Below are 16,761 nucleotides of genomic sequence, written 5' to 3'. Positions count from 1 at the left end.
CTATCCTCAGGGACCAATTAGTTGTTTTTTTTTTTTTTTTTGGTTTTTTTTTTTTTTTTTTGGTGCAACTAGTAGTATTGTCAACTAATTCCACCATAATAGATGGGATAGTGCTGCTAAGGATGTACAATATATGAACCATCAACAACCAGGGCCCAGGCTTGCATAATTTTCCGAACCTTTATCACATACAAGAAAAGCCACCATCGGTACCAGAAAGCAGCACTGTCAAGGAGAAGAGGATAGCTGTCTCATCTCCTTGATATAACTTTTCTTACCATTGTCCAGGTGAATCTGTTTTGCAAGAAATAAACAAGGTTGAAAAGGGGGTTTTGTTAGTGCTTCATAACTGAAATGTAAATGCTGGTGTTCATTTCAGAAAAATGGCCCCAGACCTGCACTCTATGTAATAATTCTTTCCTGTTCTCTGAGCACTCTCCATCCAAATGTGAGGGCTGGTGCTCATGTAAGTGTCCTGACTGCAGAGAGACCAGCAGCACAGGCAGATCTTTGTCCCTCTGAGCACTTCTTCCTGGGAAAGCTGGTTTGCTCCGTGTGTGTAATCCCCAGAAACCAGAAACACAGTGCATGCGGCAGGGGAAGTGAGGTGCAGAAAGTGTTTTGGCATTGAGTTCATCAGGAGTAGAAAGAGGAAATGACAAACCTTGATTTTCCCCTGGTTTCTCAGAACAAATTCTCACATATGCTGCAGGAAGATAGAGACAGGATAATAATACTGTTCATACTTCAGGATTTTGGTCAGTCACAAATACAAAAAACCGTCTGATCTCTTTACTGAAGTTACAGTGCTAAGAGTTGCTTTTGCTTCTAGTAACAAAAATGGAAATCCTGCAATTTAACTGAAGGAGAAAAGAAATAAGATGTCCTTGGACATCTATTTTGATCACAAGTATTATGTCCAAGAACCTGTATCTAACAGAGTACTTCAGGATGTTCCCTTTATGATGCACATTCAGAAATGAAGAATTAGCAAAAAACAATAGCCATGCTCAGACTTGAAAAAAATGTAATGCTTAAATGAGCATAGGAGTATGGTGGCATATTTGTATTTAAAAGTAGTAATATATAATATGTGCTTATGTAAGAGCCACCACCAATATTAAGTATTACTTTCAAAGCAGTTTTCATTGAAAGCTGTGTGCCTTGTTTATTTGAGCAGTTAAAAAAAATATTTTCCTTAAAATTTACTGAAGGTAAGTTTCTGAGCCAATAACAGAAAAAGGGAATAGAATATCTTGTGTTAGATAATGCTATTAGCTATCTCAATTCTTATGTGCAGTATAAATCTCTGTAAAGTTTTAAAACCCGACATAGTAAAACACAGGTAAAAATATCTTAACTATAAAAATGCAAGGGAGGGGAGGTTAATGTCTTTGAGGTAAATCTTAATTCTGAGATCCTATTTGGTGGGATTTTGTTTTGTTTTGTGAGTTTTCTTGTTTTGGTTTGGATTTTTTTGGTTGGTTTTTTGGATTTTTTTTTTTTTTTAGTACTAAGCCCTCTCATTGGCATAATTTCACCAGGTTTTTAGGAGGAGGGGGAGAAGGAGAGAGAGATGGAGAGACTGTGTGAAGTTTCTTCTAATGCATAATGTATTTAAACACTGTACTTTCTGGACTGATGCCACTAACCAGCTCAGAAATTATTCCTGTTTCCTCCTTACAGACTTGCAGTAAGGAGTCAGAGATGACCATGTCTACAGTCATTCCTAGCTGGTGTCAGAACATGACAATTCTGTTGTTCTGGGTCAGTGGTGAATAACTCACTCAAATGGTGCAAAGTCAGCCAGTTCTTAATTTTTTATCTCCTCAAGAGTGCATTCAGGGACTTTATCACTGAGAATGACTCCCCTGCTTAGTGTGATCAAGATCTGGAAATTTGTTGCATCAGCATATTTAGCCTGGACTGCTACTTTATTGGTGGGACTTATATTTGATCTTATGGCAGACAGGTCAGCTCACTGACTGGCTAGGTGAACCTAGGTCCAGAGGGAAACTCCATTTTACCCATCTGAACCTGAAGGAAGGGAAGTCTCATAACTTGCCAGGCTTTTCATATGGGGTCTGTACATGTAGGCAGCGCTAACTCCATTGAAGTAGGGAGTGGAGTGATGTAAGCTCTCTGGAGCCCAACTTGTGAGGCTCTTCCCTAAAAAGAGCTCGAGGACACAAATCTGTTCTAGGAAGACTTTGTAGGCACTTCATATTTGTGTTTTGTAATATTTTCTGCAACAGTGAAAGATCTGAAATGAAATTACCGGTTAGGAGCAAAAAGGCAATGCATCAGGTGTCAGAGTGGGTGTCGGTGCTCTTGAGTTTTGTGCTGTGAACTTTCAAAAAAATAGAGTTACAACAACTTAGTACCCTGTGGTTTTGCTATTCCTATGCTTCATTATTTTCTAAATCCACTTCATTGAAACTTTTGTCAAAAGCTTTTTCCCCTGTTTCTATGGAATTATGTGTATGTCAATACTTTCAATCACTTAAAATGGCCCAAAGCATCTTACAGAACAGTTCGGCTGCAGAGAGAGGTGACCATAGCCATTCTTTCTTTTTTTGCTTGTTTTTTAATCATATTATACTGAAAATAACCCAGTAAAATTATACAATGGAAAAAATAAATTGCTTGTCTGCCTTTCTGATATCATAAAGATATCTGTCAGGGAGTAACTAAGAGCTTTAGCTCCCTTATGCTTGCTCTTTTTGTCCGTCTACTGAACTTTAAAGAACAGAAACATTTCAAGCCTTTCCAGTAACCACTTTTTAAGCATCCAACATGTACAGCACGTAAGTTGTAGATGTTTTACAGTTTACGTTTACGGGGCTTCTTGGAGAAAAAGACTTCTGAAAAACAGTACCCCCAAAACTAAATGCAGGCAGGTCCAAAGCATGCAGTTGTCATCTGGAGAATGATTCACTAGTGGGAGCAAGACTTGACTGAGTCCTTCATTTTGAGCGCCAAGTAGCATATCATTTATAAAGAGTATTAGTTGTGTTTCCAAATACATAACACCCTGTATTTAAAGTACGGGCCTTAAGTTAAACCTACAGGAGCAGACTGTCAGTGTTCCCACGTAACCCTTCACATTCTGGCATTTTCCAGACTGCCAGCCAAATGAACACTTTAGGAGGAGGTGCATATATATGTCTGCAGCACCCAGCGGGTTAATCCACCCTACTGTGCATAGGTGTTGGAGCTCTTATGGTATGTAAGACTTGCCAAGTTTGGAGTTGTTTTGTACTTTTAAATTTTTTTATAAACTATGCATTCACAGCAAGCATCTCTTCATATGCTATTCAAGAGTTTGTGAATGCATATCAAGACAGTACTTTCATTTGTTTTATGTAAAACACACATTTGTGTACATTTTATCACCAGAAAAAGTTTTTATGGTTCATTTTGACACTTTTCTACAAAAACATCTTTCTTTTTTTTTCTTTTTAAGCATTTAGCCATCCTCCACTTTTTTTTAATACATCTAAAAATAGACAAATGTGCATTTTGGACTTGTGGCCTAACAAGTGTCCTTTTCAGTAATTGAAGCATTTAACTTAGTATCTCTCAGGAATAACTGTCTGTTAATTTCTAGGCCTTTTTTTTTCATGATGAAAAAATCTTATCCATGTGTACCCATATGTAATATTTCAGCTAGTGCTTTCTTAATAACTAAATAGCCCTGAAAAAAGAGGTTTCTCATGTGGACAGTACATGGATCTTGCTGTAGTAGTGGGCATCATTTTAGGGGCTGTCTCCTGAAGAAGCAGTTATGATAAACAGCATAGGCTCTAAGGAGAACTACAAGATATTAAAATATCTCACGGTTTATAACTACTTTTAACAGCTCTAAGGAAAATCGAGATGCTATGACTGCTATTTTCCTTTAAAAAAAAACCAGTCATCTTTACTCTTAAAGGAACTACATTAATGATTTAATGAAGAAGAATGGTGCAGGATGTTAGTCATCATCTACTTTTAAGTTCTCACATTCTGCTATATATAAACAACTGCAAAATAGTAAAGGTTAAATATTGATGAAGAACAACTGAACTTATTTACTTCAACTACAGGTAGAATTTTAATTGAACTTAGCTATTTTGCCCACATTTGATATTATTCTAATGACAAAAGTGACAGCATAACAAATAAAAAAAGCTACTTAGAACAAAATATAGCTCTTTAATGTATACTTACTTTTATGCACTTGATTGAGAAAATGAAAAACATTATCCCAGAACTAAAAAAGGAAAATAGTCTCTTAAAGGAGATGTGCTTTCAGCAAAAGAAAAATATTTTTTTTGTCTCCTGATTTCTTTAATGACTTGTTATTGTTGCCTCAGCTGTAGCCAGTCTGCAGCTGGTATTCTTAACAGAATTACTATGAGAATGCCAAAAATACTTCTCTAAAAATATATTTTAAAAAGATTTAAAAAGAATGTCACTAAAACTGCAGCACAAGGACACTTTGTGTGACAGAGTTTAATAGGATGAAAAATTTAAACAGAATAACAGCTATTTGCATTCAGACTGTAAAGTAATTACCGAAGCATATAGAATATTTAAACCTATCTTAATAATGCTTTCCTTCAGCCTAGACACCAAAAACTGGGAGTACACTTACCAGATTGTACTGAGGTGGGGAGGGTGGGAATTGAAGTTAAAACCATGTAGAAAAAAGTCTATTGAACATTTTCCTGGTGGTACAATGTGAGTTTCACTTTTAAATAGAAGAGCATCATAAATCAGCATAAACCACATGTTTTAATGAGTGTATCTCCTCTGGAATTGTGCAGTGCTTGCAATTCTCTGTGACCAAGACATGGATCTGGTGTTAGACTTCTTACTCAGGCAAAACTGCCACTGACATTAATGATAATTTTGCTTGAATAGAACAAAGTGCTTGATGGGAGTTGTGCCAGCATGAGAGGTGCGAGATCAGGATAAACGTGCAAAAAAGTACAACTTCAAATGGCTGTACCTTTGACTTCTACAGCTAGCATTTCCTCCAACTACAAGGATCTTAATTATAACATTTTCTGGTTCAAAGATTAACATTTAGCATTCTGGGAAAGACTTTCTGGACTTTAGTAACCTGATCAGCACGGTCTCCTTTTGGTCTCTGCCTCTTTCTGGTTCTTTGTATTGCAGGGGAGATGATAGTATCTGGCACATTCCTCGGATGTCTTGAAGATAGCAGCCTTCTGTGTTTGGGGCTGAAAGATTGTGAACTCTGTGTTAGCAGAAATGCCACACAGGGGAGGTGAATAGAACATTAAAAAAGCTTTAGCTTTAGGTACTGCAGCGCAAGCAGAGTTGAATTTGAGAGCTGGGACTTAAGTGGACATTTGTCCCTGCTTTCTTCCTTAATAAAATCTGAGTGTTAACTGTGGGTAAGGGCATTTGAGAGATCACTAAAAATGAATCATGGAGTGCCCAGAAGAGCTTTATTATGATATACTATGGAGAAGTTCAGAATATACCTTGTACTTCTTAAGTGGTTATCAGATACATGTAGGAGTTACTATTGTGGAAGTGAATTATTTTGTCCTTCTCTGCAGAAGCAAAATAATTTGCCAAATTAAAATGTCAAAATAAAACTCATCAAAAACTAGATCTGTGTGGTCCTTTCTGGCCCTGTGCTCCCATCCAATTTTCTTTTGCCCCATGAAAAGCTATTGAGCAAAAAATTCACAAGCACCAACCAGCAACGTTTGTTGTGTTTGTGTATGTGTAGTCGGTTTTGAAAAAGCCTGATACAATACTAAATCTGGGGGAAAAAAATCTCAGTGCAGAAATCCTGACTGGCCAAATTGATTTTTTAAAAATTACCAAATTTTAAAAATCCCCAGACTGATATCAGGTTCCAGTACTGAGTTCTTGTAGGAAGAGGCAAAAAAGAGGTTGTTTAATTCAGTTTGTTTGCCCCAGAAGCAATTAGATAGAAGGAATTATTCTGCTCCCGAAGTTCCACATAAGTGTTGCCACTGCCCAGTTAACCAGTGTGAAAATACCATGGAAAATAAATTATTAAACTATACTGTTATTACTAACTTGCCAGTTCCAGAGAAACAAATGCAGCCACATTTACATATGTGTCCATCTGTCTGTTTTTACACTTTATGTCTTCAACCAGTGGGTGAAATTGTTTTAATCCAAGCTGCAGTCTAATTTTTTTTTTTAATTTTTTCCCCCCTACTGATATTTTTCTCTGTGTTTATGTTATTTGTAGATGGACATGCATATTCTTGACAGTAGCTAGTTCTTAATTGCCCCTTAAAGTAACCCAATCTATCTGGCCACGGTAGTTTTAACTGGAGTATGCAGCAGAGTTCTCCATGGATAATTTTCGTTAGTTAGCAGATTGTTACCATCTCAATGTTGCTGAAATCCCTAATCTCAGGTCAGCGTGAAGCTGCAGTGGTTACAATCCTGTTGCCTGATGCAGTGTGAATGGAAGTGCTTTCTGTCAGAAACATGTGGTCTCTTCAGTGGAGAGCCTGCGTAAATCCTGTGTAAATAGAGGGAGGCTAACAAAGGATGAGCCCCTGCAGCTCAGAGCATTTGGAGCCATTTGGAGGCTGAATTTGCTAAATGCTGCTTATACCGCCTGAAAAGTTGAAGAGAAAGGAGCATAAAATCCCTTCTTTTTTCTCTTTCTGCTCCTACCCTGGGGGGAGGGTGTTAAGGGCCAGGGAAGCCTGAGGTAAGCCTATGAAGACTGTTTTTTCAGTGCTCTTTTGAGTGTGAAAAAGGTGGCATGGGTCACTGTCCCCTCTTTAATGTCGGAAAACCCACACAGTTAGTAAATGTTGCATGTAAACTAAAGCATTTCATCCCTTCTCCTGCACTCCACGGCAGTGGGCCATGAACTAGTCACTTGAAAATCGCAGAAAAATTTCGCTTCAACATGTCTGGACAGTTTAGCACAGCAGGAACGTAAGAGAGATCAGTAATTAGCAGGTTGCTTTACTGTTGTTTCCCTTGTCTGCATTGGAACACTTTTTTCACCTGATGTGAAAAAATGTTGGATTGCAATGAACGAACCATGAACCTCCTGGCTGTATAAAAGAGCTTAACATTTAAATTGTGGTTTATTAATTTTCTCTAATATAAACTACAAAAATACATTTTTGACATTTGACAGAATTTCTAAGATTTCTCAATTCATTTTACAAATAAACATGAAATCTAAACACAGACAATTAAGGACACAAAAAAGCCAGTCTTCTTTCTTATTTTTGGACAGAAAAATAATGAAAGGGGAAATGTGAAACTTAACGGTTCTGAAAATAATTTTGAAATACTTAGATCACTGATTTTATAGCATGCATGGCTATAATAAGAGCTGAAATGTCATTCCTACTTTGAATAAATAATAAAACATTTGTGAATTCCTTTTTGCAAATAAGATATGTTAGTGACTCTAGAGAGGTGCCTACCCAGAAACAGAAAAGAAACAGTTTTCATTCTGTCTCTTGTAAATACACTTTATATACAAGATACCATGCAAGTCCTTAAGCCTTTAACACATATTGCCAGATGGTAATAGGGACTTGCTCCTGAATGACAAACTATGCTAAGTTGTAATTTAGATTACGTAGAATAGTTTTGTATGTGGGGTCTGATAGCATCTTAAGTTTTCTTCCTATTTGAATTTGCAATAATTATTAATTAATACATGTGTGAAATTCATACATGTCATCTTTACATTATCAGCCCAGTGGAATTGCTAGGTTTTATTCTGGAAAGCAAAAGATCAGCAAGAGAGAAGGCCAGATCTTTGGCTCCTTACTGCTTCTAGAAGGGCAACAGGACAACATCTTCTGTAGGAAGAGAGATGGTAGTGGTATGTGTCCGAAGTTTTCTTCTGCTCTCTAGTGCACCAGTGTACAACCTTTTTTCTGTCCAAGATGCTCTCTGAAACATACAACAGGGAACCATGAAACATATGTCTGGTGTCTCAGAGACACCAGGGCAGAGAATGCAGTGGTCTGATTACAGCAGCTCACTTGAGGACACTCCACTCCAGGAAGAAGCGACCATGCAGGTCAGCACAGGCTCAGTATGCCTGTAAGGCCCCTGAACAGCTTCTGATGGCTCCTTTCCTCCTGGAGTAAAGTAATTTAGCAAAACCAGCACAGGTACTGGCAGAGCACTGCCAGTGATGGCACAGCTCTAAGCTGGGTTGCCCATCTGAACTGTTTGTGATTTTCCAAGTCCCATACTTGCCAGTCATAACCTATCTTAACTTAGTTTCCCTGGGCAAGAAATGAAGGAGACAAGTATGGCTCCTCTGGTGTGAGGACACTTAAGTCAGCTTCCTGGAACAGGGATCATTAAGAGGAAGAGAAAGAAAAAAACAATCCATAGCCAGGACTTCATTCAAAGATCTGTGATCTACTGGAGCTGTAAGGCTAAAAGCCTGATAATTTTAACAGGATGGAATGAAGATAAGGATTCTCCTGAAGGGTCTTTGATTCTGGAGCTGACCTTCCCTCTCTATTAGTCTTCCCTTAAGTACAGACTATCTTATCTTCAAAAACATCTTCAGACACTTCTCTCCAGCTTTTTGGCAGTGATAATTAACCAGATTTTTAAGATTTTTCTCTGGTGGTGATACGGATTTTATTACTAAGCTGAATGTCCTTATTAATAATGGTTTACAATATTTATGTGTCTAGATGGACACATTATGAGTACAAAAAAAAATTGCAAGCTGAGAATATAGGCTGCATGCAGATTTTCCTCTTTGTTTTGCATTTATAGCTACATATCTACATATTCCACTCCATCAAAATATTAGTCTGGAATATTAGAGTAGTTTACTTAAGATCAGCATAGTGCACTGCAGCTTTCCTTTACAAAATCCTTTGACTTGCTTTTCATATCACATCCACTATTTTTAGAAAAATGGCGAAGTGTCTTGTCTTCCCCCGAGTTTAGATCCTCCTGCTGTTCTCTCTTTTCCTTTAGTGTGACAAACCTTAAAGCTGTAGGGGACCTCTGATGGTGAAGAAACTCAAACACTGGGTTCTGAAATGTACTTTTCCAGAAATCACTTTTTACTCTGCTCTGCTTGCTATGATGGTAACAGAAACTATTTCTAGAATTAGAATCTGGACTGTTACCAGGCTTCTGTGCTTTGGCCTGACTGGGTCATCCTTTTTAGTTATCATTTTGATAGATTGGGAATTTGTTATTCATCCTGTTCACAAGTGGTCAAAAGACAAGATGGGCAACTTCTAAACTTGCTTCATCTGTTGCTGGGTTTTTACACTGTGAAGAACACAAAGACTAGGGTTGAGATAATACTGATAGTGTGGGAGACTAACAAAGAAATATTCATTGATACAATAAGGTTAGACAGGCTTCACGTAGGACTGGTCTCTGTTTTCCGAAGAGTCCTTGGCTATGTCAACACTGGGCTTTGCAAGCATATCTGTCCAAGGAAATCAGCTTGCAGCAAGCTGGAATTATGGTGCAATGGAAACCCTGCTATGACTGCTTATTTGATATTTTTTAAAGAGGTAATCTCCTTTGCTTTCAATGCAAAGGAATTCAGCTTGTGGAAAGAAACCCTCAGCACATACTAAGAGTGCCTGAACACAGAGCCAGTGTGGAAGCCCAGCTTCCCACTGTGTAAAGAAGACTTGTATCTTCAGTGTCCTCAAAAAACTCTTCCCCTAGAAGAGAAGGTCTTTAAGGAACCCCAGGTGGGTCCCTTTGCAAGGTTTCTTGTAAACTCTTTCCATCTTTTATGGGGGTTATTGAGACTATTATATAATATTGCTATAATCTTAAACAAGCTGGGTAAAATGCCGAATTCTCTACTGGCTCGAATCGTGCCTAGTCGTTGACACCTTCACAAAGAGAGTGCCACTTAAGAATTCTCCACTGTCCTGCAACACCGATGGGGTTTTGCAATTATGCGTACTCTTTGCACAAGAATAAACGAGTGAACAGTATGGAAAGCAGGAGAAAAATCACCCTTAATTTTTTTGGTTCTGTGTGAAAGAGAGAGACAGTGGACCAAAATCCAAACCTTAATTTCTTCTCTAGAAAACTGGGATAACTATGCTTGTATAATTGCCATTTCCATAGAACTTAGGATTTGACTCTACTCTTCTTACAAATTACAATTTAAACCAGGATATGAATAGTTCATATAAGCAGAATCTCTTGTAATGATGATTTAAATTATTTAAATTTTGATTCCTCCATACAGAAGTGAAAAATATAGTTAATCCAGTCTGTTATAAAGTGATTTTCATATCTGTTCATTTTATTTCACTTTTGATATTTTATTTTTCTTCATTTAAAGTAACTGACATTTATTTGGGTAAAGAATTCTAGGACCAGAAGTAAAGAATTCCATCTTGGAAAAGACAGTTATGGGTTTTTTCTATGATTTCTTCTCATAGAAGCTGCATCCACTAAAATGAGTGACTGTAGTCCTATTAAAGATATTACAATACAGATTAACAGGCCTGTCGTACACCAGGAGAAACAAATCTTGCTGTATTTTTCTTCTGATAGCATTTGGAGTTACAATATTTTCATTTCCTTTTGTGAGGTTGTGGAACAGATTAGGGAAGCACTGATTTCATGATTATGATTTCAGCTGCTGATGAGGATGGGAAGGCAATGAGAGCTTTAGCTGAACTTTTCTTCCTTGGGCTGCTATTAGGTTTTTTAAACCAGGGTATTAATAACCTCATCAAAAAGTCCAAACACTGATATAGCGTGTGGGAGACTCCTGCTGAGGATGCTCACAAATAGGAGAGTATATGCAGACAGACAGGAATTTGTCCATAGAGAGAGTGAACTGGTGTTTCTGTGGTTTGAAAGGATGGTGCAGAGCAGAAGTTTTACAGCTCCACACATCCTGTGCATACACACATTACTTTTACATAAAGAGACAAAGATATCTTTATCCACACGACAGATAGACAAACAGACTGACTGACTTCAAACTTGCACTTTCAGTAGAGATTTTTTCCCCCCATCTCCGGGTACTGCTTTTCAAAATTGCCTGAGGCTACAGTACAGCACCTCAGATCCCCAAGGCCCATTGCCTGGCTCCTAATAGCCACTCTCCATCTGTGTCACATGAACAGCTGATGAGATAGCTCCAGTGTCTGTATTTTGGAGAGCATATCTACCCAGGTTAAAATGCTGGGGTTGCCAAGGAGCAGTCAGAAGCCATTAGTGTTTGTGAGAATTTGCCTTGCAGCAGTTCCTTGGCATAGAGGAAAGTGTGTGTGCTTGTGTGTGTGTGCGCGCGCACACGTGTCTGTGAGAGAGGGGTAGGGTGGAATACATGGGGAGGAAGAAAGCAGCAGAAAGGAGTGCTTTCTAAATAACTAATATATTGCAAAAGCAAACAGTTGGTTGCAGTGTTCAGAGCTTCCATAATCTCTTCAACTAGTTTACTGTGATTTGACTCTCCTTTATCATTAATAGAAGAAAAAAAAAAAAAAAAAAGGACGAGAAACACTTCAGGGTCTTGCTCTGGTGTTTGGGCAGATGGAAAGGAGCTGCTCTGCCTTGGGGCAGGGTGGTTGTAATGAAGTGGCCTGTCAGTCTGTAAATAGTGAGGGTCATCTCTTCCATGTGATGGAGGGTATCACATTGCAGTGAAAATGGAAATGTCAATAAAATTAATCTGCCAGCTCTTTGCTGTGGCTTTTTCTGTTTCTCCAGTCCAAAAGGGTCGGTTTTTCAGAGGGGATGCAGTACAAGAAGGGTGATCTGGCATGGGAGGGAAGATGGAGCTGAAATGCAGGTTTTGAAGCAAATGGACTGTATGTAGCAGCAATGTATTTCGTTTAGTAGCACTACAGATCTAGACAAGGCTATAGGAATTAGCTCATGAATCTATAGCATTCCTCAGGAAGCTATGGAGCGTCTAGCTCAGGCTACATTGAGCACAGAGTTTATTGTTTTAGGCTTTCTTGGACAAGGTTTTTACTTAGCATGGGATTTATGGCATTTACTGCTAATGAATGTCTATTCTTAAATTACAAAAACCACCGTCTCAGCACAATTCCCAGATGTCCTTCCAGGACCTCGGCTTCTTAAACACCAGCAGGGAGCATAAACTCTCCACTTCTCTGTTTTCCTCTTTCGTGTGGCTCCGGGCTAATGATGTGTAAGGAAAACACAGCAATCTATAAAGTCTCAGTGCTGTCCCAGTATTCTTCATTTATTTTGCATTTGATTATGCCACAAGTCGGATCTTGTTTCTTTCCTTTTTTTAAAGTTATTAGTTCAAATATTAATGTAGGAATATGGCATATATTGCTGCTCTTGATTGATGCCTTCCCAAAAACAGGAAGACGTGCTCGTATGAATTTTAAGAAAGTAGGGGTCCTGCAATGCCTTGCCAGAAGAGTTTTTCAGATACATAATTTAGATGCCCTCCAGGCAGGCTTTCAAGGCATTTTTGCTGGAGGGCAAGAAAAAATAACTATGACTGTTAAAAGTAAATGATTTTTGCTAATGCACAATTAATGCCAGGGAAAAGCACAGAAGAGAAGGATGTTGATGGAAAGTTCTGATTAAGTGAGATCTCTACCTTGATGTACATCTTTTTTTTTTTAATGATAATAATCACTGATGCAGAGATGTAGAAGTTTTCATGTCATGCAAATGCTATATGCAGGGTCACACTAGGTGTACGTGTTTGTGAGTGTGTGTGTATGTGTGCTGGGAGGTGATGGTTATGGGGAGGGGCTCATCTGACAGTGTGTTATGTGCACTGAACGGTGACATGGTTACTGCCACCTCTGCAGAGGGCCTCGAATATATAGACTACAGAACATTTAACTTGATTACTTATACGTACATATTCAGAATGGTTGTAGGGATGCATTTACAGTAAATGGGTTTTCTTGTGGCAGGTTTTCCCACATTGAATCCCATAATTGAAAAAGAGCTACTGCACTATGTCAAGCACACAATTATAATTGAATTAATGATATATGCATGTGTGAAACACAAAATTAGTATTTGGAGAGACACGGTTTTCTAATTTTTACATATTTGCATCGGCATTCTTATATAATGAGAAACAGTATGTGCCTGATCTAACAAATAAAAACCCCCCAAACTGTGGTAGTGTCTTGGCAATTAATCATATTTTTTGGCTTCTGTATTTGGTTCATTAAACATCTCTTCCTTCCTGTTTTTCTCTTTGTTGTAGGTGATGGTTTAGACAACAGTGTAGCCTCACCTGGTACAGGAGATGATGATGACCCAGACAAGGACAAAAAGCGTCAGAAGAAAAGAGGCATTTTCCCCAAAGTAGCAACAAATATCATGAGAGCGTGGCTTTTCCAGCATCTCACAGTAAGTGGTGACCAAAACCAAAATAAATTTCTATTCATGTACCTAATGAGGTTTATTCATCATTAATAGAAATCAATTATCCCCATAATTTTTTGACCGTTATTAGGTCTCAGGCTTTGTTGCATTTTTTTATTAGATTTTTTTTTTCTTAGGTCTTGGAATCATGACAAATCTCAAAGAAATCAATCAATCAATCAATCAATCAATCTATTTATCCATCAACTCGCTCTCTCTCTCTCTCTCTCTATATATATATATATACACACATATATACACACATCCTACAGAAAGAAAGAGAGAGTACAGCGCCTTAACATGGAACACCACCTATATACGAAGTAACCATTTTTGGCTTTAAACTATTCAAAATCTTCCTACGGACAGCAAAAGGGGGATTCTTACTTTAATACATATAAAGCTCTGCCTTCTGGATTCTTTGTTGCTGACCTCTGTTTACAGAAACTTTGTATGTATGTGGTGAAAGAGAGAGCCCTGGTCTGTGTGCATGTGCTGACATACCCTGTGGATGTTAGAGAAGTCAAAGCAGCAGCTTGCAACCTTATCATAGTTACCTTTTTGTGAGGAAATAAAGAAGACTTACAGATTCCCTAATTTTTCAGTTGTGTAACAAAGAGAACAAGTGCCTTTTTTGCTTCTCTTCAAGTCCATAAATATTAAAACCTGGCCATATTCACATTTGGGGGGAGAGAGATTCAAATATGTGAAATAGCAGTGCTTTCCTTGGGCTTTTATTTGTCTGATTGCTATTGGTTTTGTGTTGGTTTTGTGTTGTAGTTGACAATTATAGCTTCACTTAGACATCAAAACACAGTTCCACAGAAAACCTAGTAAACCTAGTTTACTTCATGTGGGAAATGATGGAAACTGGTAAAATTATCAATTTTCTTCTTTCTCGCTCTTTGAAATTGTTTCTTACTTGATAAGGCTTGAAATGCTAACTGTTATTAACTGCCTCTTCTTCTACCAAAGTTTTATGAATTTCCATGGTTTTATAAATTTCCTGCTGTTGGTTACACTGTAATGATTCCGGGACCCAATTTATTTATGATAGAGACTATCGAACTGCTCTGCCAGCAGCACAGCTAAAGGGGGGAGTGATAGATTCACATTTCTAAACCATCATTTTGATGTAAGGACATTAGTAGCAAACTAAGGTGCATTGATCTGGCCTGTGGGGTCAGGATTAGCTGGAATAGCCAGTGTCTCTGCTGGAGTAGTGGTTATTCCTGCCTCTCAGCTATGGCCATTTCAAAGGTCAGGTGCCCTGTACCCACTTGGCTCAGAGGAATTAGACAGAACATGAGTCTCTGGGCTGATTACTTAACCAAAGACAAAATAATGAGTCCTAAGCAAATACTGACTAATTGAAAGGGCTGTAAATCCATTACATATTGGTCAGGGATAATCAGGAGTATTTAATCACTTTTATCTATTCAGGAGCACTGAAGCTGCAACAGCAAAGCCCTGAACCTTGCCATGTGCTTATTATTCTCATCATTATCAAAATTACTTCACAGCTGTTCTTTGCTACATCACCTCAGCTGGAGATTTACTAACCTGTAAAATGTTTTTAATTTGGAAGTCGAGTGAGTGCGAGTGGAGGGTTTCTCGTTTAGCTGTAGGGTATCTTTAGACGAGTAGTACAGGCAGACAGCAAAAAGCAGGGCCACAAATAAACAAGTTTGGTTTGTAGATATCTCCACGTTAACTCCATTTCCTCCTATGAAATTTGTGATACCTCTTTTTTTTCCTTCCTGCCTTTCTTTCTTATGTGCTCCTTGAAAGCATTTGACACTTGCTTTTAAACAGTCAACTGCCTCTTGCTTCTCTTGAGGAAAGTCCTTCTGGCTTTTTGAAATCCCTTCTCCTTGTTTCTATCCTCTCTCTCCTGACCCTCTCCATCCTGTATGAATTAAGGAAATTTGCCATCACTGTTGAGGATGGCCTCACAAAAATTAGATTAAATGAACACAAAAAAAAAGCCCCAAACCTTTTACCATCCAGGCTTTAATGAGTTTGCAGGTGTTGAAAGATTTACTGCGCTGTAATTCTCAGACCTGCAAACTGATAATGGAGACCCCGACCAGTGCAATGTAAATTCAGAAAGATTCTTGCCATAAACACATGCAGGGAAGGAAGAAAACTCCTTTCTTTTAAAGATCTCACACTTTTTCTCAAATTAGCTTGTCCATTCAAAATGTTACTCTGGCTGAGCCAGAACGGGGGAATCTGTGATGTACAATTTTATTGTTTCAAGTAAATATCTTTACAATGACAGTCCGTGATTCAATGTACATTCCTTCATTACTACTCTAACCTTATTTCAAATTGGTTTGTGCCTCTTTTGTGCTGTATGACCTGTTCTTGTATTACAATAATCCCCTGATGTACCCTTTTTTCTTTCTCTCTCTCTCTGTCCATTTTTTTTTTTTAAGAAACTAATTGAATTATCTCATTATTTTAATTTGTTAAGCAAATGTATTTTATGTCTCAGGATGTGTTCTTAAAGAAGGAGCTGCTTAGGCTTTGCCCTCTGAATGGGCCATTGGTACATTTTGACATTCATGCATTCATTAAGGAGAGGAACATAAAAGAGCTCTGGTTGTATTTTTTTTTTCAAACACCCAACCAGCATGGAGCAACTTTTCCATAAGCCACAGGGGTCTCTCTACATATGTTCTCAACTGCAAGCCATTGTCACCTATTCTGAATACCTCAAAAGGACAAATAAAATACTAAAGGCCAACTGTAGCAATTGTTAGCTGTTAGTCTCAATATGACAAAAATCATTAACCTCTGATTTCCCTGGAAGGAGAGGCAGTGGCAGTCCATGTCTTCTGGCATGGATTAAATGTAGAAGTCCTTTAGACTGTCAAATTCCAAGAGAGTAACTCAGATCTGACTAATTGTATTTACTTATGATTTTAAATAAAATGCTATTTTTTCCTTTATTCAATCAGTTTGCAAACTCCTAAGGCAGCCAATTTTAAAAATTGAATGGCCTAAGTGGCTTTTTTGAAGAGACAGGCACTTGAACTCTGATGTAGAATGAATGTGTCTGACAGGCTGTGTCTTTCAAAACAATTTCTAACCCCTATCACAGCTTCCATTTTGTAGTAACTTTAATTATATTTGAAGTAGTATACACATGCATGTTTTTATTGTTGGAAATCGAATGCAAAGAGTAGGAGCTTCTGTCATGTTCTTGTTCACTTACTGAGCTCTGTCTTACATTTGGAATTACAACACTACCGGAAGATAAAAGATCTGAGGATGAATTGGTTGGAAATGTGTATGCTTTTTCTGGATAATATCCAGTGTTTAAGAAAGTAGAGGAAATCCTAGTCTGGTAGTATAATCTTTTCAATAGTA

General features: G+C 38.0%; 1 protein-coding gene across 5 annotated transcripts in view; it reads left to right on the top strand.

The window, feature by feature from the left end:
* Positions 1–16,761, top strand: part of MEIS2 (Meis homeobox 2) — a 176,165-nt gene that overhangs the window by 39,903 nt on the left and 119,501 nt on the right. For all 5 annotated transcript variants that reach the window (XM_053944777.1, XM_053944776.1, XM_053944775.1 and 2 more), the window contains exon 8: positions 13,223–13,368. In XM_053944777.1, coding sequence (XP_053800752.1) covers positions 13,223–13,368 — 146 coding nt within the window. The remainder of the gene's footprint in view (positions 1–13,222; positions 13,369–16,761) is intronic.

Source organism: Vidua chalybeata, chromosome 6 (assembly GCF_026979565.1).
Source record: "Vidua chalybeata isolate OUT-0048 chromosome 6, bVidCha1 merged haplotype, whole genome shotgun sequence".
Taxonomy (NCBI): domain Eukaryota; kingdom Metazoa; phylum Chordata; class Aves; order Passeriformes; family Viduidae; genus Vidua; species Vidua chalybeata.
The sequence above is the reverse complement of the archived record's forward strand: the minus strand, read 5'-3'. Positions and strand labels throughout refer to the sequence as shown.